Here is a 26,150-nt window from a genome sequence, read left to right on the forward strand (position 1 = left end):
TGTGCTTTAAAAATTGGTTTATTGAATTCCTGATGTAAATAAAAGAAAATTAAAGCATTTTTCTCACGTAAAATCTTAAGACAATAACCTTCCTCATAAATCCACATGTACACCATTTTAAAATAAAAAGATAATATTAAGCAAGTGATTCAGGACAACAGTTTTTATAATATACAGCATTCCTCTGCTTAAAAAATATTTTAAACAAAAGTACTGCCAAATTATCTATTTAAAATTATGTAGTAGAGCTTTTTATGAATTAAACTTATCTTACTCAAGAAGGTATTATAAACAGAATAAACATTTAAAGCTAAAAAGTTCAAACATCAATGCTCACTGATTTAGATTAATATAGGAAGTAGAATACATAATAATTGCTTTAGAGAAATAATAGAGAGTTTTATGTGATCCCTCATTATAATTTAAAATAATGCTACAGGGAATGTAATCTTGGCTTGCTAACTTTTTCTTAATTGAGAATGCAAATATGAATACCTAATAATGCAATTCAAGTAAATAATAGTTTGCAACATTTGAGAATTTAATAGGTTAAAACAGTGCACATTCTACTGGCATATAATTCTTGTTTTATAATTATTGACATTATTTTACACTACAATCAAAACCTAGATAATTTTTAGCTTTGATTTAACACTGGTTTTAAGATTCCACTGTTAAATTAGAAGATGCTTATAGGAAAAGGTACCCAAATTATTTTTTATGGGAAAATAAGCAATAGTAATCATGCAAATTTTGAGTCAGGAAACTCCTTTCCCTTAGACTCGTGGCCCAAAACTTAATGATGAAATGAGAGAACGTATAGTGAAGTGTGTGAGAAAAACCAAAACTAGTCAGATGAAAGTTCCCATAAGGGTTGCTTATCACATGCCTTATTTAGCGATAAATAGCTTTTATCTTATTACCTTCAGAGCATTTAGTTTTTGCTAACTGAATGCATCATTACTGTTGGTCATTGATATAAAACATTACTAGTTATTAATTTCCTTTCATTTGAAACTAAGGGGAGACTTACAAATGAAAACATGGGTTTTTATAATATATAAAATACAATTCGAACAAAAAGTCTGAAGTCTCAATGACTGTATTTGGTTTTGCTTGTTTTTACCCTACAATCATAATGCCTGATGTATATGTTTTAATGTGTATGATTATGCACAGAGTAATTGCTCATTACAAAACATTACCGTAAAATAAATGATGGAAGATTGGTTAGGACAAGTGATAAATCCGAATTTTAGAATAGTTTTAAAGAGATGGATTTACTACTTACAACTACATTGATAATAAAGTAGTTGTGAAGACGTTGCTTTCCCTAATAAATTGTGTGTTCTTGAGGAAAGGTAAGCTAGTGCATAACATCACATCTAGAACAGAAGCCATGCTACATGAATGATCAAATCAATGAATAATGCATTAACCAATGGCAAAAAATCGTTCCCTTTTACAAATACATAAAAACAGTTCTCCAAAGGCACAACATTGTTAAAATCTCTCCTTTACAAGTTTACGTTTGCATATTGCATTACACTTTTCAAAATACGTTCACACCTCTTTCTGTGTTTAATCCTCATAATGAACCCTGGTGTTGAAAAGGCCTTTTTATTTTTATTTTGCAAATAAGGAAACTGAAGCACTGAGAAGCAAAGTGACTTGTTGATGATAACAAACCAGTTATGTCATAACTAGAATCCATGTCTTTTAACTTATTTCATCATGTCATTTTTTTCTACCCACAAACACTCTTTAATTTCTAGACTTAAGAGAGTCACAGGACTCTCTTGTTTTGGTTCTACTGTCCACTACTTTTGTATAATATTTTCTCAACCATTTAATTTATTCTTATTTTCTATTCTAAATTCCTGTACACACTTCTAATTATAAATCGAGCAGAAATTAAAATGGAATACTTTCCTGCATTCTCTCTGCTGTCGTATCATAGAAATGTACTACTAAGGTTTCCCCTTCAGGTGCTATGGCAGGCTAGATGTCCTAGTGCAAAAAGGATGGGTATGCTTTGTTGCAAGCAGGAGAGAAAGACTAGGGCCTAAATTGGGTGTGTGTGCCTGTGTGTGTGTGGTACAGGGATTGAGGAAAGGGTGTGCAGCAGCTCAGGGTGGGGGGTGGCTGAGCAGAGCAGTGGGAAGATAGTGAGGGCAGTCTTAGGTTGGGCTTTGGCCTCTCCCTCAAAGTAACTGTTCCACCAACAGTTTCCTGGATAAATAGATCATTAAAACATGATGGATGCACATTATGGAATATCAAATTCAGAAGGATCTAGTTTATAGAAAATGCATTTGTATAAATCAAAAACATCCACCCAAAATAATAATATGTTTTATAGAAAGATAAACATAAAACAATTAGAATATTTGCCTATGATGGGGAGGCTCTGATGGTGGGAGTTAGGGATAAAACAGATTAAGTAAACAAAGCCCAGGGGTCCCTGCTTGGACTAAGTATAGTTGTGTACCATGAACTAATGGGTATAGGGAGTAAGATTACTCAATCCTATGAACTTGAGGTTAAAGTAAAAAGAAAAAACAGACAAGGTCAATGGATGTGTTAAAAAGCAGATTCAATACACTGTACAGACAAAAAACTAGATGAAAAATCTAAAGAAATTACCTGGAATGTAAATTAGAAATATAAAATATGGAGAGAAAAGGTATGGAGTAAGAGAATAGAGTGAGAGAGTATAGAGTGAGCAAAGAGTGAGAGAATCTAGCAGAAGGCCAGAAAAAGGTAATATTTAAAGAGATAATGGATAAGAATATTCCACACTTGATGAAAGACACACATTCTCAGACTCAAGAATCACAAGCATGACAAACAGAAACTAAGAACATCGAAGACAAAGAGAACATGTTAAAGCTGTCCGAGAGAAAAGGCAGACTACCTACTGAATAATTAAACTAACTAAAGGCTAACCTCTTGAAAACAACAATGGAAGCTCTCACCCTAGACGTGTGCACCTAGTGAAATCATATTTTCAGAATGAGGGCAAAAATGAAAGCATCTTCAATCAAGCAAAAACAGAGTTTAGACCAGAAGACCTTCACTAAAGAAAATTTAGAGCATGTATTTCAGGAAGAAGAAAACTAAATGCTAGAAAATCTATTGGCTTATTAAGTATGGTAAGTACTTTATAATGTTATTTTTAAAAATAAATTTCCTTTTTGAAACAATAGCACACTTCTGAAATATTAGAAGTTATACTTAATGCAGCATGAATTACCTGGGTTTCATTACCTGCTCTGCCTCTTTAGATACAGCATCATCATTTATGTCAGATGCCAGACAATCAATCACTTGGTAATCTGATACTAGAAATATCTGAATCATGGGCACAATGCTGCATTGTGGCATATAACATTATATTCCATTACATAATATTGTAATTCAAAATAAAACAAATAAACTCCAAGTCCAAAAGGCGAGGTGTCAAGAACAAATACTGCTATCTAGTTTCTCAGTTTATAGAAGCATTTAGGAAAGACTTAACTGCCGTACTGGCACAATCTTATAGTTTACACTAAAGCCAAATTCTATAATCAATCCTGTGATGATTTCAACATTTGCTTCTACAATAAACCTAGTACTAATGTCTAGGGCAATTGCTGAATATATAATAGGTTTTGTGTGCTCTTTTACATTAAGTCTTACCAGTATCTAACTTGAACGTGAGTGGTCTTATATCAAAAGAAATTTTGTTCTATTGAGCCATACTATCCAAGTAATAAAAAACATTTATGGATGATTAAATATTGAAGTTGAAGTATTTAATCTACTGCAAAACTCATTTAATGCAAACATACCCTGGTGATATAGATATTATTGATATTATACTTGAGGGGAATATTTCATTCCATCTATCGCATGGAAATTTAATTTTCTTCTCTGTGAATTTGGAAGTTGTTAGACTGCGTCCATTTCCAGCACAAATTTCTAGTAGTACATAAAGTGTGTATTTACATATTAGAGAAGAATTTAAGTGACTTTAAAAAATCCCACAGTGCCTAATCTACTGCCATCTATTTATTATCACTGGTGAAAAATCATAGTATGTAGACACTTAAAAACACTATTTTAAGTTTATTATTATGTTAATTGTGATGTCCATTTTCACACCACCATCTTGTTTTACTTTATGACCAAGTACAAAGTGGACTGATCTCAGATCAAATAAAAATAGACACTTTTTATAACATACGAAGCAAAGCAATTACATTTGCAGAAATTAAAAACAAATAGATGAGCTGACGACATTTAGGTTAGTTTTGATGGATCTCTTTCCTTCCCTTTTAGCTTCTTTAAGATCTGGCTTTGTACCTAAATAAAACATCAGAATCTGGGTGCTGAATACCAATTAAGAAGCGGCTATACTCTAGTTGTACAGGCTTATCATCCATTATTTCTAAATCAAAACAAGTTAAAAGTACAGCTAACAGTTGCTTTATTTCACTAATTGCAAAAAATCGACCTGGGCATTTGCTGGCTCCCATTCCAAATGGCAGTATGTAATACTTCAGCCTTTTCCCTCTTTTGAAAAAGGTGGTTTTCTTCTTACCATTTTCTACAAAACGGTCAAACCTGTACTCCTGTGAAGAAGAAACAGAGAGTATTAGAACAAGAAAGTTACATGAGATAGTTTGAGTTCATGTCCACAAAGTTGCCAGCCACCCTGCCTGTCTTAAAAGGCATCTTTTAAGAAAATAAAACTCGACTAAGTGCAAATCACGTCTGAACTTTCCAAAAACTCAAATTCTACTAAGAAATTGCTTCTCCCATATAAAGTGAAATCCTATATGGCTTTCCTTCCCAATTCACATTTCTCTCCGATGCTGAGTTTCCTAAGTATAGAGGCACTATCTCTACTTTTGTTCTCTAAGGTGAGTCTTGACTTGTGGGCACTTGATAAACCAATGTTGGGTAGAAGGTCAGGGCTCTGGCACTGCCACCATTGTCGCTGAAGTAGGGAATAGGAGCTGCTAACTAAGGATCCATAATACGCTTTTTTCTATTCCTATTTGGTCAGCTACTAATGGGTGAAAACTATGAACTTAGGATTCAGTGCTGATGTTTGGATTCAATAGATATAAAATAATAAAATTCACATTAAGCACTAGAGAGGAGCTAAGCCACAAAATCAGTCTTCCTTGTTTTTTGATGTTGTACTGAATTTCTCCTATGACAGTTCTATTAGAATGAACTCTCTTTGGGGTAACTCTAGGGTGGCAGGTGTTTCTGATGTTTTCATAAATACATTATATTACTTGTTACTGAAAATGAGGGGACTGGTTTATCTCCGGTGTTTGGCCCACCATCTTAATTTACTCTCACTTGAGTTTGCAAGAGGAGACTGAGTGACCTTATTTCAGCCCATGGTGAATGAAACCATTGATTAAATTAACACGTGGCATGCATGAAAATGACCAAGCATTTCCTGTGCTTTGTGCTCATTGGCATTAGGCCTGTTCAGCACACAACTTTGATACGAACTACGTGAAGCGAAAAGCAAAGAAGCAGGTCAGATGGAAAGCATTGCAGGTTATAGAGAAAACCCTACAATACGTGGGTAGATTCTGAATTCATCACAAATGACCTGTCTCATTCCATGCCAGTATCACGTCAGCAGAATCATTTCCTTTAAAAGTACTGGGTTAATCCTCATTTACCTAGGAGATATATTTTGATAAATAGTCAAGCTTAGGAAACACACTTTGGGTAACTTCTATTCCCCTCTACCTTGCAAGTCAATGTGCATTAGAACACAAGTGTACTTTCCCATAGAGAAATTTCTAGATGTGTGCGAGTAGAATCTAATCAGTTCAAAACAAAAATATCTCTTCATCTCTAAGAATAAGGACACTCTTTGTTGACATATATTTTGGTACTGGAGCTAGAGTTACTATATAGCACTCTTTCCTGGTGACCCTTGTCCACTACTGTGGCCCAGGCCTGCTTGCCCGAGTTCAGTACTGCTGCTTCCTGACCAGTCCTGACCAGCACCCTTCCCAAGAGCTCCTGGCCTAGGCTAAATAGTTTAAGTTAATTTTGCCATGAAATTATTTGTTAGAAATGGTCTCACTGGAGTCCCATTGCTTAAGCTAGAAAATACAAAAGGAAAACTGAGCTTAGGTTATGACTTCATAATGTCCCGGTTTCATTAGTAAGCCAGAAGCTGTCATGGCTTCACCGCTCTTTGTGAAGCTGAACATGCTGCCCTCGGAGAGGCCATGGCCATCTATGCATAATGGTCCCCTACCCCTGTGGCCTTAGTTAGTGTTTACATTCAGTTCGCTCAAATTTCTAGTCAACCAGTAATGTCAGTCCTCTAATTTTCCATCACATTGTATCCAATTTCCTCATATTAACATCTTAGAAATTTATATTTAGTTGAATATACTATGAAACAATAAGGGAAAAGGCCAACTTCTTTTGCTGAGACTATCAAGGTCAAAAGGCACATAGGCATACACATATTTTTGAGTGGAAATTTATTTTCAGTTTGTTTTCCAATGCCAGAGCATGGAGAACCAGAGCAGGAAGTAATATTAGGAAGGGCTTGCAGCACCTGCTAGGAATATAGTCTGGTGTTAGCCAAAGAGAAGAGTGTAATAGTTTCATCCCTGAGATTTGGGGGTCACAGTGTCATAGAACAAAGGGTTAGGAAACTTGAGATGCACACTTTCTTTTGGAGCAACTTAAATACAGGATTTATCACCTTGACTTAAACTCTTATAACCATAATAGTTCGGTGCTTCATAATTAAAGTGGGTCAATTAAATGTAATATGATTAAGTGACTAAGAACAAAGAAATCGTAAGAGAGACGGTAAGACACTGAAATTCCCCATTGCTCCTCTAATGATTGTTGGGGATGACTCAATATCTTCCTTCTGCACAAGATTTGTCTAGGCTCCAGTGGTGGTAATCACATCCCTCTGGCCTCTGACTGATTTGGGACAGGGTGAACCAATCTCATCAGTGCTACAGGGGAAAAGTCTGTAGGGACATCTGGGAGAAGATCCTCTCTTGTGAAGAAAAACAAACAAACAAAAATGGTTCATCACTCTTTCTCCTCTGGACCTAGTTGTATGTGAATATGATGCCTGCAACTGCTGTGGCTTTCTTGCCACCAGGCTAAAGACAGGGCTAACCCATAGAAAATGGCAGCACCAAGAAATTCCAGGAGACTGGAGTTGTCATACTGTTTTATTTATTTCTGTATTTTTTAAGCACCCAACTAAGTGCTATGCACATAGTGGAGATTCCATATATGTTTGTTGACAAGGAATGGCATTCAGAAACAGAGAGATATGTGAAGGAAAACCATGGCCTGTGTTTGTAATGTAATATTCTAGGGTGTCTTGAGCTTGGACATCCTAAAACTATGCCTTGTTGGGTTGGGAGAATCTCTGTTCTGCTAAGGTTCTTCAGTGTCTTTGTGCTCTGAGAATAACTATAGTTATATCTGGAGTTAGTTTTCCTCATGTTTTTGACCCAATAACTATCGTCTGTTTTCTATATGTAAGGCTTGGTATTCCCATTCAAGATCTACAGTGTATAAAAGACAGGAAATAGGGAATATGACCTCTCATGAGCTCCTGGGTCAGGTCTCCTAGCGACAAATGGTCAAGGACAGATTTGCCTTCTTTACTGCTAGTGCATTGTTGTTTTTGGATTGGCATCTGCTATATAAGCATCTACAGCATCTTATTGCCATCCTAAGTTGTTAAGAACAAAAGGAATAAATTTATATGCCTGATAGTGGTAAATTCTCAGTAAATGTTTATAGAATGATTACCTGGGACCTTGCCAAATCATAAAAATGGTTCTGAACTATAATTATTAGTATTCCACCATTAATTTCAAGAAAGCAGTACCATGGCAAAGAATTAGCTAGTCAATTTTAACATTAGTCAGGCATAATTGACTAATGTTAAGTAAATAATAGTGTGCTCATCAACTTAAGTTAGAGCTACCCCGGTGATACTAAGCAGCTACAATATTGCAATTTTGCTCTTCCACAGGGTTAGTATGGACCCAACCCTTCTGATTACTATTAAGATTGGTCATATATTATGTAAAGTTCGGGCATTACTATTTACTATTCTACAGAAATACCAGACTATAAATACAAATCAGTGCACTTTCAATATTTAACTGATTTTTAACTTCCTGAAAGTCTAATTAATGGCCTTTCCTATCACTGAGGCTGGGTCAGCAGTGGAGGATTTGAGAAACCCAAAGAACAGCACCACAAATACGGTGGTGATTTAGTAAACATTTATTATTTGCTGGTAACTTTAATGTTGATTTTAGTATTGTAACATGAATAGTAAACTTAGTGACTATTGGAATAATCTTATAATGAAAATAATAATGTTAAATATATTAAAATTGTGGCTAGAAATAAAGCTATTTAAAATATTTTTCAAATATTAATTATTTATTTGCCCTATTTATTAACTATCTACTTGTGTGTGACAATTTTGATATTTACAAATGTGGAAATAAAGCCTGTTGTCCGGGAAATGTTCATTCACTCACTAATACCTTACTTCCGACTTGCTAAGATCATTCATTTAATGCCCCCTTTGAAACACATAGAAACCACATGTACATTCTCCCTCGCCTAAAATTTTTGCCTTGCGGCTAAAATCAATACAAATTATCTCATTGTATTTGAAGTCATCCTTTCTTATTAGTTTCCAAAATTCAACAATATTTTAATCCAGCGTGGCTGCATGACACCTCACTTAGAAATTGGGTTTAAAAGTGATTCAGCTTTTGAACTGCTCAAAAAGAGCACAGAGGTTTCTCTTTGAAAGATGGCATTTTATATACAAAAACTACTACAGCCACAGCATCACTTCTTGAGACACACAGGCAGACTGTGACTGCATTCAATCTGCATGCAGGTGGTGAACCTCCGAACTGATAGTAAGGGATGAGCTGGGGTGGATTAATTTTCAGTCTTTGATATTCATTAACTCCAGCTTTGGAAAAAAACACAAGGAGGTAACACAATTACCCTCAGAGCTTCACCCGTGAGCAGCAGCTTTACGATCTCAAGTTCATAATGCCACACTAATTGATCAAGAAGGGGCACATATCTTTAGTAAGAGATGAAAAAGTATATGGGCTTAACTAAGACCATGATAGTATTTGACTTTGGGATATCAACCCCATTCTGGAAACACTTAGCAAAATCATCATTATTTATTCTCTAAGCCTCCTGTCAATAGCTTGCCCTTTATGGCTTTTAACAATTCTCTGCCAAGCAAAACCTAATTATGCCTTAAAGGTAATGGTGGCCAAGGTACAATGTCCATTTCATTCGAAGAAACTAGCACTGAGTGTCATCACTTTATTCCTATTTATGGGTCAAGAAAACTTTAAAAGAGAGATCCCTAGGAAATGCTGCAGTAAAAAGGAACATTTTCCCATGGGAGGAAAGACAGAAGCCACCAAGCTGTCTCACATCCCATCTGGGACAAGGTGGTGAAGGGAAGAGCTAGAAAGAGCTCAGGAGGAAGAGGAAGGTGCCTGCAGGGCCTAAGCAGCAGCAACGCCCAGCTCCGTGTTCACTTACCTCTGGAGCGTCGAAGACTTCAGGGTCATAGTGCAGGAGGGGAGGGAAGACGGCTACCAGGTCGCCCTTTCGTATAAGGTAGTCCTGGGTCTCTGAGTGCACCGTCCAGTCCTCTTGAACAAAACGAATGATGGACGAAAATGAGCAGAGTCGTAAAGCCTCGAAAATGGCACTTTCTGAAGGAAAGCAAGCAAGCAACAGTTTCGTTTTGTTAACCTTTTACTTTTACTGGTTTTAAAATATTTATTTATTTACTATTTATTTCCAGCACCACTTATCCCCCTCATAACCTCTGCCACTTCTACCCATCCCCTCTCCCTCCGCAGTCATCACACGATTGCGCACGGTCATGGGTTCTCTCTCTCTTCTCTTTTACAAGCAACAGCTTCTTAAAATATGACTGCTCCTGAGGAGGGCCCGCAGTTGGCCATTAAAGCTCACCCCTGATAGCTCGGTTTGAAAGGGAAACCCTTTCCTGGTCACATCACTGAGCACCAAGAGGCTGGCTTTGCATGACCAGAGCGAGCAGGGGGTGGGCGGTGAGGCAGCTGGGGCCTGGCCTCAACACAGCTCGGGGACATTTCATAGACAGGCAGCAACAGTGCTGTGCTTGGGCAGGAAGTCATTAGTTAGGATTTTTGTAGGACGGAATGGTTTGCAGGAGAGAAATGCTGTGTTATGGGCATACCCATTGTAAATTAAAACCACATCCCAGTCAAACCACTGCTGGTGGGTTACTTCAGAACAGCTAGGCCTTTAAAGCCAGGTGGAGGCATTTAATAACCACTTAGGCAGTTAATAGTAAAGTGATTGTGGTGGTGTTTTCTGAGACAGCTTAACACTTAATTTCTTTTATGCTTGCTAGCTGTAAATAAAATGTGAGTCAGCGTTTGCTGGAAAAATTTCAAAGGGAAAATACTTTCATAGGATTCAGAAAAAAAACCTCTTTCCCTCGCATCCAGGGAAAATAGCAGCCACCATCATAACCTGGAAGATTCCAGAAGCTGAATGTCCTTGCTTTCCCAGTGGCCTTCACCTTTTGCTCCTAGCACGACAGATTTTATGGCTAATTTCCGGCAATTTATCCTGGCAGTTTGAGGAGGAATTCCTTTGGGAATAATATGCATAATTTGCATAAATCATTCTGATAGCATGCATATCAGCATGTAGCTCCTGTCTAGGTCTGCATCTCTGCCTTCATAATCAAAACTGACTATATTTTCACCAGAGTGAATGGGTCCTAGAATATAAAGCTAGATTCTTTCTAATCAACAATGTGAAAGAGAACTCTGAATTGAGTATTTTCCCCTTCATGTGGTAACAAATGGTTGTGTTTATGGCTTACAATATAGAAACACACACCATACACACACACACACACAGCTCAGTCTCCTAGGGTTTAGCAAAGCTTGGAAACATAGGTACCCATTATTAGATTATAGAAGCAGACTGGTCAGTGAAGGCTTGCATCAGCCAAAAATTAAAAAGAAATGCTGTTTCACTAAAATTTAAATCCATGCATGGCTTGCATCGCAATATCAAGTAGCCTTGGGTGCCTTCTCCCAGGAGGATTTTCCCCAAGCATGCATTTGTCTAAAGAAACGAGGCTGCGGTGAGCTGTGCGTGGGCAGCAAGGTGATTCAATGTGACGTACAGTGAGGCTGCCCGTATTCTTCTGAGCTGCCTTCGTTATTGTAATCAGGCAGAGTCAAATCGGTTTGTTGGTGATGAGGCCAGAAAAGAACTTTGGTTTTGGACCATGGACTCTCCTGCAGATAGCCACGAGGCACCTGACATGATGGATTTTAGCTGGCAAGGTACTGGCGACCAGCATTTCTACGGTGCAAATCGAGGGTTGGCCTCCCCTGTACGGCCATCAGCTCTGTTGGGTCAGCAACAGCACAGCATCATTTCAGCTTGTGGTGGGAAGTGGTGGCTGACATATGCAGCCGCGCTGTTCACCCACCAAGTCCAGTAGGGGTGTGGGAAGAAAAAATACAAAAGCAAAATAATCGTGGGGTGGCTGCTGTGGCGGGGCAGGCATTTAACAGTTCAAATAACACGGTCACATCGGATTGGCGGACACGCTCCCGGGAAGCAGGGCAGCTTGTGCCCACTGCAGTATCACAAATGACAATTGGGCAAGCATATCTTATGCAGAAGTTAATCACAATAATGGAGCGCAAAGTGTGGCTTAGCGGTCAGATCACAAATGACAAATCTGTTTTACCTTCCAGTACCAGTTATGTGTGCAAGACGAGGTTGGCTCTCGCTCTGAGCGATCATGCCGATAATCATTAGACGACAGAAGTAATGAGTTGCATTATTATTAACAATGGAGAGTGGGGCTTCTGTGGCTCTGTGTTGCCACATACAGGCACAAAAGCCAGCAGCTTTTCCACCAGCCGCAGTAAGAATGCAGGCAGAGCTACATGTTGAGAAGAATGACAACTGCACAATAAAAAAAATTGCAGCCTGTACTTGTAGTTGTCATAGTTGAGCAGACACCAGCCAGTGCCACTGACAGACCAGCTGGGCCCTGGGAGGGCTTCCATGCTGCACCAGGAGGTACAGTAAATTATCCTGCACGGTAGAGCAACATCTGTTTCTGTGCTAGTGCCGAACAAACAAGGCAATTTAAAACATACCAAGGGATAACCAAGCAACAATTGAACATGACCCTCATTTTTTCCCACTTCTCACGCACGAGGTGCTAAGCCTCCGTGTGCAAGCACTCCACGAAAGAGAGGCTGGGTTGGTATTTGATAAGGTGTTGTCAGAGGCACTTTACATAGTTCCAAAATGGAAAGAAAAAGCTTATAGTATTGTTATTCTTAGAATCTTCCTTCCCCCTTCTATCTTTATTCCTTTTATGCCAAAGCTAGCACTCAGTTCTCAATTCGCTCTAGAATTAAAAAAAAAAAACACACACAACTTTCCATATACTTATAAATATTCAGTCTTTAAACCTAATTTGCTATACTTAGTTCACATGCCTTCAAGCATTTGTCTTCCAATTTCCACTGAATAAATGCGTACTAATGAGAACTACAGCAAGCTGCTGAGGCAAAGCTGGGTGACTTGGGTCTGGCCTGCCACCAGCTTGTGATAGGCGGGCAAATTGAGTTAAAATGAAAAGTCTTGTCAGCTGAAATTCAACATGGTAGCCAAACAGCAAGCTGTCAATCATTCTGGGCAAAACAAGGGACTGCAGGTAATAAAAGGTCATTGTGATCATTAGTGCACTTGGCTTTCATATGCAAGTTAATTTTAATTAAACATGATCTCTATCTGTAAATGTTTTATAAAACTTATTGTACATAATGGATTGTTAATTTATACTAACATTTAGCAGTTAATAGGACCCTCTACTTATTAAGTGCATTGTAGAAAAACGGCTATCAAGAATGCAAATATTTGGGGGATAATTTACACCGGGCACTGTAAGGTGCGAACAATGGCAATGGTGATTAAGATAAGGCTGCCTGCATTTTATTAAGAACTGAGCTTTACCGACCAGTACACACAAGGAAATTGGTTTACCAAATTCTCACAAGGAGTCTACAATTCAGAGCCTGCGCTGCCTTCTTCACCTGGCTGGGGAAGATTTGTTTCTCTTCAGGATATAAAAATATTCTGATTCGGTATCTGCTGTGGGCAAAAAGCTGGGGAATGTGTTGACCTAAGATGCTTTACAATGTAACTGTGAAGAAAAAGGGCAAGTGAAGGAAATGGTGGTAGATAAAGGCACATACACTTCCTCTTTGGCCTCAGATCTCATTCTGGCTGTAATAATTGACAGATGATTCTCATTTGCAGGTTTAAAGTGAGGAAGCAGCGTAGGACTATCAATAATGCATGTTACAATGCAAACACAAATAAGCACATCCAAGTTTCTGCCTCACACTTAAGCCATGTCTGTGTATGTGGAATGAATGTACTGTGACATGGCCAGGCTGTTAATTTGGGTCATCTTAATGATTGGTGCAGACTGTCATACCATCTGATTAGCCATGGTGATCAGTGGATAGCAGCGGTGGCTGGACTGAAATGAACAGCCAGGCCCTGCCGCAGTCTGCTGGGGCTGAACACTTGGGCGATCTTAGGAAAAAGGTATGTGAGAAAGGGGGCGGGGGGTCAGGAGGTAGTGTGCTCTCTCAGAGGAGTGAGGGAATGGAGTGAGGGCCCAGGTGTGTGAGCAATTTTATGCAACTACCTGCCTTCAAGACAGCTGAGAAGGTAAATCTGACATTGTAATAATCAGATAATTTGAAGCAAAATAACTAGTTTTTGGCTCAACAATTGTATATTTTAAGTAAAATTAAAAATAAATCTGAATTGGTGCAAATGAATGCCTACTTTCACTATGCATTGCAGACATGGCCTTTGGTTTACTGCTAAAAAATAGGCATATAAAGTAAATAAACACATATTTAATAAACATTTATTCAGGTCCTACTCTGCTCAGGGCACTGGCTGCTGCTGCCAGTGTGAAATGGTAGCTGACATGTAGAAAAAAAGAGAACACAGTGTGTGGATTTGGCCTTGAAGGACATTGCAATTTAGGTAGTTCACAGTTGGAAGGTACATATAAACAGAAATGCTTCCCAAGATCCTAGTGAAGATGTTGTGCAATTTCTGATTGGATATCTCCAATGATGGCATTCACAAAGTCCCTTTTAGTGGAAAGTTACTTTTTCCTACTGGGCTGAAATTTTTCTCCCCTTTAGAAAACCCAAAGGCAAAAAGATCCTGATTCTTCTTCCACACACCAGCCCTTTAAAAATATTTCAAGACACATAGCATGTCATTTTTAAGTTGTATGTCAGTTGCTTTCAGTTTTTTGACATCCTGGATGAATTCAATTAGTAAACATGCCCCTAGATGTGGCAAACTGGGTGTGCTACATCAATGGGAGAAGTAGAGGAGCTCCTTTCTCTGCCCTAGATACCATGCTTGTATTCATGTTTTGTTGGAAGCAACATATGAACAACATATGAACAACATACTTTTCAAATAATATCACCACTAATTTGTTTTGAGCTTTCTGATATCCCAGAGGTTATCGGCGCTGGCTGTCCATTAGAATCACCTGAGACAGTTATAATAATAATAATGATAATAATAAATGCCCCAACCAGACCAATGCAATCAGAATCAGTGCATTGCGATCAGAATGAACACGTTTAAATTTGTGCTCTTAAACCTTGATCGCACATTAGAATCATCCAGGGAGCTTTTAAATCTGTCACCCTGCAGCCCAGGCCCCTGACATCAGAACCTCTGTGGGTGGGACAGGGTATGAGTACTTTTGAAACTTCCTAGATGATTTCAATGAGGAATCCAGGCTGAGAACCAGGGTTTTAAACCCTTTTCTGCTCAGCCACACATTTTCTCTTCCTACTCTGAGACAGTTGATTTTCAGACCTAAATACAATAATCTGCATTCTCATTAAATTTCTCTTTCAATCCTTTCAACTCCTGCTTCCAGCATTCATTATATTATCTAACCCTCTTAGCTCTGTGCCAAGCTGGAAATTTGATAAACATCCAAATCAGTATTTTTCACTTTTTAACCAACCTTTCCTTATATTATGTATAAAAATTTCACTACCTTATTTCTGATGTATCCCTTAAGAAAGATGCCTCTCCCCACCCTCCCACTCCCTGCTCTAGTTAGAGATTTCTAACATGAAGTAGAATTGATACCTCCTGTGTATCCCCACTGGAAGAGAGGACTTTGTAAACTTTACTCCTGTTGTCTAAATTATGTACAACTTTAATTTCTCAAATACACCATTATTTTATAATACTAAATAAGTTTTTTTCAAAATAACTCCCATGATTGTGCTAAATATACCACACTAAGATGTTAATAATAAGGGAGACTGTGTGTCAGGGGTATATGGAAACTCTATTATTTTTGTCACTTTTCCACAAATCTAAAACTATTCTAAAATGTAAAGTTTATTTTTATTTTTAAAAAGTCCACAAAATTCTGATGTGAACCTCTAGCCCCAACCTCACACTCAAAACCAACTACATTTGAGAATTAGTGATACATATCCAGGTAAAAAGTAGTGGTCAAGGTCTCTGGTCCGTCTCTAGAGCATTTCCCATGAGGTGACAGTGTTTATAGGTTAGCAATGAAGTTAGACGGACCTGGCATCAAATTCCAGCTCCTCCACTACCTAGTTGTATGATTTGAGGTGGTTAACTAATCTTTCTGAACCTTGTTACCCAATAATTAAAGATAATACTTGATTAAATAAACTAATATACATAAAGCAGTTAATACAGTGCCTGCCACAAGTAAAGTGATTATTAATACTGTCATTCTTAATGTCTCATCCTGAAATTAAAGGTAAAGTTAACTCTATCATCATCTAGCCCACATTTTCAGATCTTGTCCATGTGAATATCATGGCTAGCTTTGCTGAATCTCGATACAAAGAATTTCTCTTCCCTCTCTGTTTGGACAATGAAAAAGACTCCAATGATTCTGGTATGAGACAGCTCTGGGGTGAAAAGCCTGGGTGTGGACAGAAAACGAAGTTAAAGTCCTGCCTCTCTCCTTTACCTCCATGACCTTAGGCAAGTTATTTAGCACCCTGAGAATTTCTCATCTGTAAAAATAATAGCAAAATAATAGCTGCCCCAGTCCCCCACTATCTTGTGAAGATCACATGAGACAATATAAGTCCACAAAGTTGCTTTGAAATATTGAAATCATTAATAGATTTAACGTGGAACATGCCTAATAATCACTATTATTTGTAAGTAATCTTAATTTTTTCCAACTAATCATTCCTTGCTGTCCCCTCTCAACTCACAAAGAATGGGCTTAGAAGTCTCTTATAGAATTTTACTGAAGAATCACAGCAAGCTCATAATTCTGGAGTTACTATAATATACGATCTCCTCTTTTTAAGAAAAGTAATAGGATTTTGCCAAGCCCTAGTTTTATAGCACCCTTTTATTCCAATATCCCTCACTTGGACCACATTTGCAACTTTTCTCAATTTTGGGATATGTCATTGAACAAAATTGGGTGTCTGCAATTCATCTGAGCATTCAGGAGTTATAATCCACTTTGTCTTATGTTCTTATTTAGAGTACAGTTGCTCTTTTCATGTGTGCTAAGCAGAAAGTGCCCTCCTGTGTAGTAATGTAGACTTGAACTCGATACCAGCTTGGTTCACAAATATTTGAAAATAAAGAAAACAATATAAACACGATAGGGATGACACTGAGGTTAAATATTTTGGTAATAGCAATAGATAAGGTTCATTGAACCCACACTTTTTATTAACTTATTTACATGCATTATTTTGGTAAACCTTGAAGTAAGAAGTGCAACTCAAGATTATTTGCTACCCATTTATCAAAATTTCAATTTTGAGAGCTTCCATTCCTTGCACTATCTCTTACATTTCTCTTGGAGTTTTTCAAACTTTCATTTTATCAGCAACTCTTTCTATTGCAAATTAGGCCCCAAGTAACATTTATCTGAACCTGACTGTATTTACTAATTTATTTTAAATTTCATTTAAATTTAATGGTAGAGACCTTTACTAAATTAATGTAACATTTTAGTGAGGTCATAATAAGCAGAATCCTTAAAATAAATTACATAAATATATAAATATATAAAGTTGTATTTTTCTTTAAGAGAAAGGTTGAATGGTTTTAAAGAAAGGTTTTTGAGAGCATTGGATAAAAGCATAAATCCATTACAACTTCTTACAACAGATGATTGTGTGGTATTTAAAAGCCTAATGTATGCTACACATTTTAACTTTTGCTGACATGAGGTGTATATTGATGTCGGAGGAAATTTGATACATTGAGGCCTACAGGATTGAGCCAGGAAGGCCAGTGAGATACGCACAATGATTTGCTTCCCCTTCGCCCCGTTGGGCGCCATCTGCTTGACCAGTCTAGAGAAGTAATTTTTGTTCAGGAATAAGACACCCTTTTCTATGGCATTCTAACTTTCCTTTTCAACCTTGCTGCAAAATTACTGTACGCTGACATGCAATACCTCTGTAAAAACTAACCTCCTGTCCCTCGGCTGTACTAATAGAAAAACCTCTCTGTCCCGGTTTAAAAAAAATGCAGCATTCATTTCATCCTCGTGATCGTTTTCTTTTTTATATAATAATAAAAATTCAAAATATCTCTTTTTAAAAAATTGTACTTAGAATATATAGAACTCTTTCCTTCAGGAGATAAGAGGAAGCACATACACTCACATCATGGGGTACACTGCAAATATTTGATTCTGTAAATCTTGCCTTTTGTACGTATAGTTCAAACTCTTTTGTTGTACAGAAATACAGTTGAGCTATGACTAGATGCAGGGGTTATGTGTTGTGTTACTGAGTCATATAAAAATTTGCTCTACTCTGCATAAAACAGCTCTATCTATAAAACAGCGAAAGAAAAAATGCACACTATTTTCTAGAAGATTAAATTCTTGCAATGATTGTTACCTGGCCTTTGCTGGTAACAGGCTGTGAAAAACAGAAGTCCACCTTCCAGATGATGGAAGGCATTGCCTTTATCCAGGTGGACCCACACTGAGTGGGACTGTTGTTCATTTGTTGATGTAAGTGAGCCGTAAATTTATGGGCGCTCCAGGACAAAAATCTCTAGCTCTAGCTATGGACTTCAGTGGACCCAAATGATAGCTCTGGAACCTGCCATTTCTTTTGATCAAATAAATTGAAACCTTCCTCTTTTAATACTACAATTTTAAAACAATATTTTCTTTCAATAAGGAGAAGCTGAATAAAAAGAGAGCTGATGAATTTCAACTAACTTTTAAGAGTAATAACTGTCTACGAATAAAAACACGTATTCCTTGAAGTCTATTTGCTTTACTTCTTGAAACTTCTACTCAGAAAATACTGTGTTTCCACATAAAGGCAACTGTCCAGAATTTTAAGTACATTTCTTCCCCAATATTCTCAAAATAAAAATAATATTTGAATTTTAATAATGTGGGATTATTTTCTTTCACCAAGCAAATTTAAAATTACTTTGATAATGTATGCTAAAAACAGCAAACTACAAGGTGACATATTTTTCCTAATTGACTGAACAAGCTAGCCAACTGTCAGTACAAGGCCAGCTTCCAGCTACTGCTTCTGATGGGTTATGTCCTAACCAGTGGAACAACCTCTTGGGCCACTCTTCTTGAGGCCAAGTGGCAGTCAAGACCTATAGGGTCTTTGCATGCAGAAGGCCCCACCAAAAAACCTGGAACATATTTAAAAGTAAAAAAAATGAGGCCAACATGGGCTAAAATACTTGCCTACATTGTCAAGAGGATTGAAGCAATAGACATATATAAAGACTTACTCTTACGTTTGTCCAAAGGGACTTGGATATAGCAGAGGATATCACAGGATGAAATGTCAATACAGAAGGAACAGAGGATAACTCATTGATATGGAATTTCACTCTGGGAATTAAAGTTCATCATATAATCATAGTGGTCTTATCAAAACCAGTAAAGGATAATGCAATCCACTGTCATCAAAAGCTCACACCACTGGTATACGGGTGTATGTAGAAACAGAGAAACATCTCAGTCAGTCACTCCTGACATCAAATGTACTTAACATAGTGACCATGCATATCTCATGAGTCAATGAATATTTTATAAAATTTTGACATTTCACATGAAGTAATTTGTAGTTGTAGCTTTTTCTCCCCCCTCCCTTCCTTTTCCTTCCCTTCCCCACCCCAAGTGTGTTTAAATCATGAAATTTCAGTGGAAATCACTTGTACTACAATTTTGAGAATCATGCACTCCAAGCTGTATAAAACATCCTGATTGCTGCATGAAAATATAGACACCATTTTAGGGTAGAACAAATACATTCTGCACATAAGTTGCATTTCTGAAATGCTTTCTTTTTCAAGCTCCAAATACCTTTCTTGACAAGACAGAGCAGCAGTGTTTGGAAAGCATTAGCATGTCAACAGATGCTCAGAATCAAATGACTTAATAGGCAGAAACTTTTTTCCCCAAATAATTGCAAAGCTTTGGTCTAGCCTTTTGCATACCTTGCATAGTTAATTACCTAGGCCTTAATGTTTACATGCAATGAGAGTATCTCCAGCTATAAACTACATAATTTATAATTGATGTAAATGGGTGTTATTATGTCAATTAGGCAGCTGTGTCCTCCACCTCTTGGTAAACAGCTTTGAGTGATAAACTGAGTTTGCAGAGAAGTAACCTTCTTTTCTTCATAACAGATAAAAATAAATTACCTAGGTAGACCAGGCTGTCCAATTGTTCTCTGGTGATGTGGATGGAACATCCAGACCCTTGCTTTTGACCTGTTGACTGTAGCAAATGGTCAATTTCGTCACGCAGCACTGCCATAGCTTCTGGGTGCCGTAGAAGGTAATAGATCGTCCAGAATACAGTTGGAACAGTGTTTGCCACAGAGGCCCAGAGAAAGCCTAAATGATGTGCTGGGAGAAAATAAGTGAAAAGGAAGATTAATAGCGTTTATTACACTGATTAGATTTGCAGTGTGCTAATTAAAAGATGTTAGGACACAGACCCAGCCAAGGATCAGTGCATGCTAATGAGGACCAATAGGCTTCTGAAGTCTAATTTTCTGCTTAATGAGAATAGTTTAAAATGTAATGTGTGTAGGGGGGTGGGGTGGGGAGAAAGGGGGTGAGATAAGAGGAGTGAATGCAGCTTAGTTATACTCTCTCTCATTATCACCATTAAGTATCTTGTTTTACCACCTCAGCAAAAAAAAAAAAAAAAAAAAAAATCAATTATCACAGAGGGTTGTTCCAGAGTAAAACATTTTATCATTAGCCAATTAGAAAGAGCATAAAAATTTTCAAGGTCGCCATTTTGTCTTTTTATTTCAAAGGTCCATTGTAAATTATTCTATTTTAGACAAGTAATCATTGAGAAGTTTCTTACCTCCTATTTCAGAGTCCTTGAATGCATAGTATTTCTCCAGGATATCTTGCCTCATTTGAACAACTTCTGACCATCCTTGTACATCACCCAACTTTTCTGATGTCAAGTGTTTTATAAGTTTCTTTTGAAAAGACTTGACATTTCCTAGAAGCTCAATGGGTATATCTGATAATAAATATATGAATTTGTCATCAAATTTAAAAAAATCATCTTTAAGTTCAGTAATAAATTTTTTCCTATCATCAGCAAGAGATTTTCCATAGATAGTTACAAATGTAGTCTCAAATATTACTGAGCTGCAGAATGTCCACAGGTACGCCGTCTTCCAATTTGTGGTTTTAAGTAGTTGGGGTTCAAAAACTTGTTGTAGGTGCTGCATCACATCTTCCAAGAGTATATCCAAAGATTTCCCTTGTAAAAGTTTATAGCAGTCATGAAGTTCATTGCTCATGTCCTCATTGGTCACCAAATTATGGATGGCAAATGCTTTCCTTACTAAATTCTTACTAAACAATTGAAAGCTTAATTCTTGATTTTTCATCATTAACGGGAACTGGTAAGGGTCCAGAACAAATGTAATGTACTTTCCTAAAAGAAATGAAGAAATTAGCTCATTTGGTAGCAAAACAAACAGCGCCCCCCAAAAAAATTTTGAAAATATTTTAATGAAAATTAGATCTTAATAACTAACATCTAAGAAAGTACAAAGTTTAATAAAAATCCATTTCATTCCAAGGTCCACTACATGTCTCCTTTTAAAATGGAAGATGGTGGGAAAAACTCTAGAATCTTAAATTCTGAAATTCTTAATGAATTAATAAGACATAGTATAAATCCTGGCAGGGTAGCTCAGTTGTTTAGAGCATCGTCCCAAAGCACCAAGGTTACAGGTTCAGTTTCTGGCCAGGGCACATATGAGAATCAACCAATGAATGCATAGATGTGGGGGACAACACATCAATGTTTCTCTCTCTCTCCCCCTTCCTCTCTCTCTAAAAATCAATTTTAAAAATTTTAAAGTAGTGTACTCTTCAAATTTTTATTTTAACTAAGTACTCAAATATTTAAATTACCCTTTAAATATTCTCACAATCCCTTGATTTAAGCACTTCTCATATTTTCTCTCGGATAACAAAAACAAATAACAAATCAAGTTGGTAAGATGCCATTCCATTATTGCTTTTTTTAAAAAATATGTCTTCACTATATATATGTTTTTAGAGTATATCTTTATTGATTTCAGAGAGAGGAAGGGAGAGAGAGAGACAGAAACATCAATGATGAAAGAGTCATTGATCGGCTGCCTCCTGCACACCCCTGCCTGGGGACCGAGCCCGCAACCCGGGCCTGTGCCCTGACCGGGAATCGAGCCTCGATCTCCTGGATCCTAGGTCGATGCTCAATGGCTGAGTCACACCAGGCCGGGCTCCATTATTGATTTTTTATTTACACTTCATAAAGAGATTTTCCACACTTGGTATCATCTTAGCTTTGGCTGGATACAATAATTTTAACTCAAATAAATAAAGATGTGGTTTGAAGTGGTTACTCACAAAGGAATTCCTAATTCAACACTAATAGCAAATCACAGAAGGCCAGCATATTCATTTTCATAGATGAGAAAACAGTGGTTCAGGGAGATTTAGTAACATGTCCAAGGTCACACACTGAAACAGAAATTCAGTCTAGAACCCATTCATTCATTCAAATATTCATTCAACTTTTATTGAAATCCAGACACTTGGTTGGATCTCTTTCCTCTTGAGCTATAAAGATTTAAAGAAAACACTGTATTATATGGATAGTGATATAGCAGAGTTGTGAGGCAAAGAGTATAATCTGCTTTCGTCTGCTTTCAGGAGTTGTTAGAAAGGATTCTTTGAGGTGGTGACATTTGGTCTTTTCATACATATATCAGTGTTGTACAACCTTATCTGATTCAAAGACTTAAGGTGCTGATGAAAACTACAGATTCCTTCCTGATTCTGATTCATCAGGCTTGGAGTACTCTAGTACTATTTTAAGGCTCCTTCTAATTATATGTAATATGCTGATAATATTCAATAATAGCATTTAATAAGTCTTTCCTTCCCAAGAACATACATGAAGTTTAGAAGCTCCTACACAATTTAATCCTACTTATTGGCTTCTAGAAAAACAATAAATAATCAGAACTTGAAGTATGTAGGATCATTTACACTTTCCTCTTAACCTTATCATTCCTCTGTGAAGATAAATAATTCTCTCTTGTTATTTATGGTAACTCCAACAGCATCTCAGAACTTACATTTAATTTGGTAAAAGATTTAGGATAAAGTTTTGAATAATTTTCAGTCTAATCCTAGAAACAAGATAAATGTTTTCTTTTTGTTTTATAATTTTAAAGCATAAGTTAAAGTTTTTAATATACATAGAAATACATGTGCCATTATTTTTTTCTAAAAATAAATCATATGATTTATATTTTATTTATTCTATTTCCTCCTGATTTACTTAAGAGTAAAGCTAGAAATGATTATTCATTCTTGTCAGATCCCAAAGCTTCATCTACAAAATAAACTCAACTGTTTTTCCCCCTGGAGAGAGGAAAAAGGACTCCACTAGATTGGGCATATTTGATGACGTGTATTTTATGACACCTGTTTTACCATGGGAGCTCAATTACATAAAATTGACTCTATCTGCCTGACCAATAATTGGAAAAAAATAAATTCTCTTATTTTTCAAAGGCAAAACCTTAGGCAAAGCTGTGTATTTTCACAGGTGGTGATTCATACTTTTCAACTTTTGCTAAATAAAAGGATTTTGCTAAATATCTTTAGAGTTATTTAAAAATTGTCACTAAAGTTCAGAGAATGTATAAAAGGCTCTGTTTATAAAACATACATCAGAGTATATTTTGAAATTTTTCCTATCAATTTTCTACAATCATCAAAATTGAATTAGATAGACAAAACTATATTCAGCCATGACAGCACAAGTGACTGGCCACCAGCCTACTAAAGTCCAGGCCATACGCAGGTTAGAGTTTTTGTCTACAATTCATTACAAACATTTATTCCCCCTCTTCCTTTCTTTGTCTCTCTTTAAGGGTGAGGATATGGGAAGAAACTATAAAATTAATTTCAAATAAAAGAAATAAAAGCTAAATGTGGGAAAACATTCTGATTAGCAACCAATTATTAATTATTTTTTTAAATAAGCAGTTGTTGCATTTAAGGCTCTCTGATGTAAAAATTGTTACCGATCAATTTCAAGCAATTTAATTGTAGATAAAATTTCCACTGTTTTCCAGACTCTTTACATTTCGGGATCTTCATTTTCTCTTTCTCACTCTTATTTTAATTTTCTTTCAAATCAAGGCATTGTGTTTTATCTATCTTTCTGAGTAAGATATGGATTTCTTTAAAAGTGGACGTTTTGATTTTCTGGATTTTACTCTTCAAGTGGGTTTGGAAGTACTAATAACCCTGGAAATGTTAGCTGGCTTTCCAACTTCTAATCTTCAGTATAAACAATTTAAGCTAAGTTTTCCAAAATTAATATTAATTTAAACCATCTGTCCACCATCTGTTAATGTGAGATGCAAAACCAGAGTTTCTTTGTAATCTTTAATCAGACAGTTAGGAAAACACATATACATTCATAAAATAAATTTAAATTTCTTAACAAAGGGAATCTGAAAAGTTATTCTGAAGGCCATGGATTCTTGGAGCAAAATTAACTGTTCCTCTAGTGTAATTTTATGTAAATGAATAGCAAAGTGTCAACAGGCAAATGCCTTGTTCACAAAGATCACAAGGTAAAAACAATATCCTTTGCCATGTTTTTCAAAACAGAAAAGAATGGCATCTAAAATACAAATGTCAAAATGAGGCTCTTTTACAATATCATCCTTGTGAGCTGTATATTTGAATTTGAAATAGGGTCAAAAATTTTAATGTTTTCTTTACCAATCATTTCATTCTCTCCCCTTTTTAGGAGCTGCCTGGGTCTTGAGATGTTAACTCTAGTTTCCTGCATAACCTGTGCACAGGCTACCTGAACTCACCAGCCTTTTCACTTACTTCAAAAGCACTACTTCCTTCAGGAAGGTGAAACTATGTGAGGAAAGTATGTCATAAATGTCAAAAAACAAATCAGCTCACTTACAACTGGTGTCTTATATACAGGAAGTTTGACATCTGGATCATTATAAATTGAGTTTTGATGTTTTCATTTCTGATATTTGGTGCTTTACAGAGACACTTCCATGGGAATTCAGAACAATTATCTGACTATTTGGAGTAGAAATGGCCAGTCAACAAATCTGAGGCAAATTTGAATTGTAAAGAAATTTTCCATAACTATAAGCGTTTAATCTCCATGTTTAGCTGGTATATATATGTGTGTGAGTGTGTGTGTGTGTGTGTGTGTATATATACATACACATTAAATATTAAATATATATATATTTTAAATCTCAAGTTGAAAATATTAGTTGGAGGAGTGGAATATGAACCAACTTTTTATTTTACAAGACTGACCACATTTACATAGTCCCCCTCTTATTAGGGAGATTTCACTAGCTGGTGACAATGACGTACAGTGCTGCTTCACCAGGATGACATCTAGGGAAAATGACTCTGCGCCCCACCACACAAAACCAATTAGAGAACTATTTTCTGCGACAGGCGACGAATTTACGTAGTTTCTCATGAAAAGATGCACCTCTTAATTTCTTTATTAAGATGACATCCACGTCCCTTGAGACTTTTGGGAATGACAATCATTTGCTCATCACATAAGAACATTACTTGCTAAAATCACATTATGGAACAAGGGTGGAAGACTATTCCTAATTTCACATTTTTCCAAATGAGCTATTTTGCAAACTGATCATCAGAACCATATACATTAATAGGATATCTTGGCAGGAATTTACTCAAACTCTAGTAAGAAGGCAAAGAGAAGCAATAGCACATATTCTACTGTGGTCGTCTAATGTGGAGGTCAAAAACATAACCATAGTCAAATTATGTAGACGTTAGAAATTCAGCAAGATTGTCAGTATCTAAAACTAAGATACCAAGTTTCAGCAGAAATCAGTTGTTTTCTGAAAAGTGAATACAATTATTTAAATCTGCCAGAAGTTTCTGCTTAGGTTATTTCTGTATAATGCACTTTAAAAAGAAAACTAAAATTTTCAATAATGTGTTATATCTACCCATTAGAACATAAGGTTGAATTTTTTTAAAGTGACCTTTTTTAATGAAGCATATAGTTTTGTATTATGAAGCCAAAAGCTCAATTAGAGTAGAAGAACCAGCTATGGCCTTTATTTGTATTCTAGTAAGTATTTCATCAGCTCTAAGGTATTGGGAAATTCCTCATCAATCATTTATTATGAATCAATAAATGCTGGGCTCTGGACGAAATGTTGGCAATAGAAGAGCTAGCGAATAATGAAGGGAAATAGACAAGTGAATTAGCAACAAATTCACAACTTATTAACTGCTATGACAGACGTGATACTGGGAGGAGCGAGACTGGGGGAGAAGCATCAGCCTGACATGGAATGGTGAAG

General features: G+C 36.6%; 1 protein-coding gene across 1 annotated transcript in view; it reads right to left on the reverse strand.

Annotated features, from left to right (window-relative positions):
- CYP7B1 (cytochrome P450 family 7 subfamily B member 1) overlaps positions 1–26,150 on the reverse strand; it is a 138,528-nt gene continuing 112,378 nt past the window's right edge. The window contains exons 3-6 of the mRNA XM_087825603.1: positions 20,585–21,172; positions 19,906–20,112; positions 9,619–9,794; positions 1–4,619 (exon numbers count right to left, since the gene is read on the reverse strand). Of these exons, the coding sequence (XP_087681729.1) occupies positions 4,332–4,619; positions 9,619–9,794; positions 19,906–20,112; positions 20,585–21,172 (1,259 nt within the window). The 3' untranslated portion in view covers positions 1–4,331. The remainder of the gene's footprint in view (positions 4,620–9,618; positions 9,795–19,905; positions 20,113–20,584; positions 21,173–26,150) is intronic.

The sequence above is a fragment of the Miniopterus natalensis genome, chromosome 16, assembly GCF_054644295.1.
Source record: "Miniopterus natalensis isolate mMinNat1 chromosome 16, mMinNat1.hap1, whole genome shotgun sequence".
NCBI classification, from domain to species: domain Eukaryota; kingdom Metazoa; phylum Chordata; class Mammalia; order Chiroptera; family Miniopteridae; genus Miniopterus; species Miniopterus natalensis.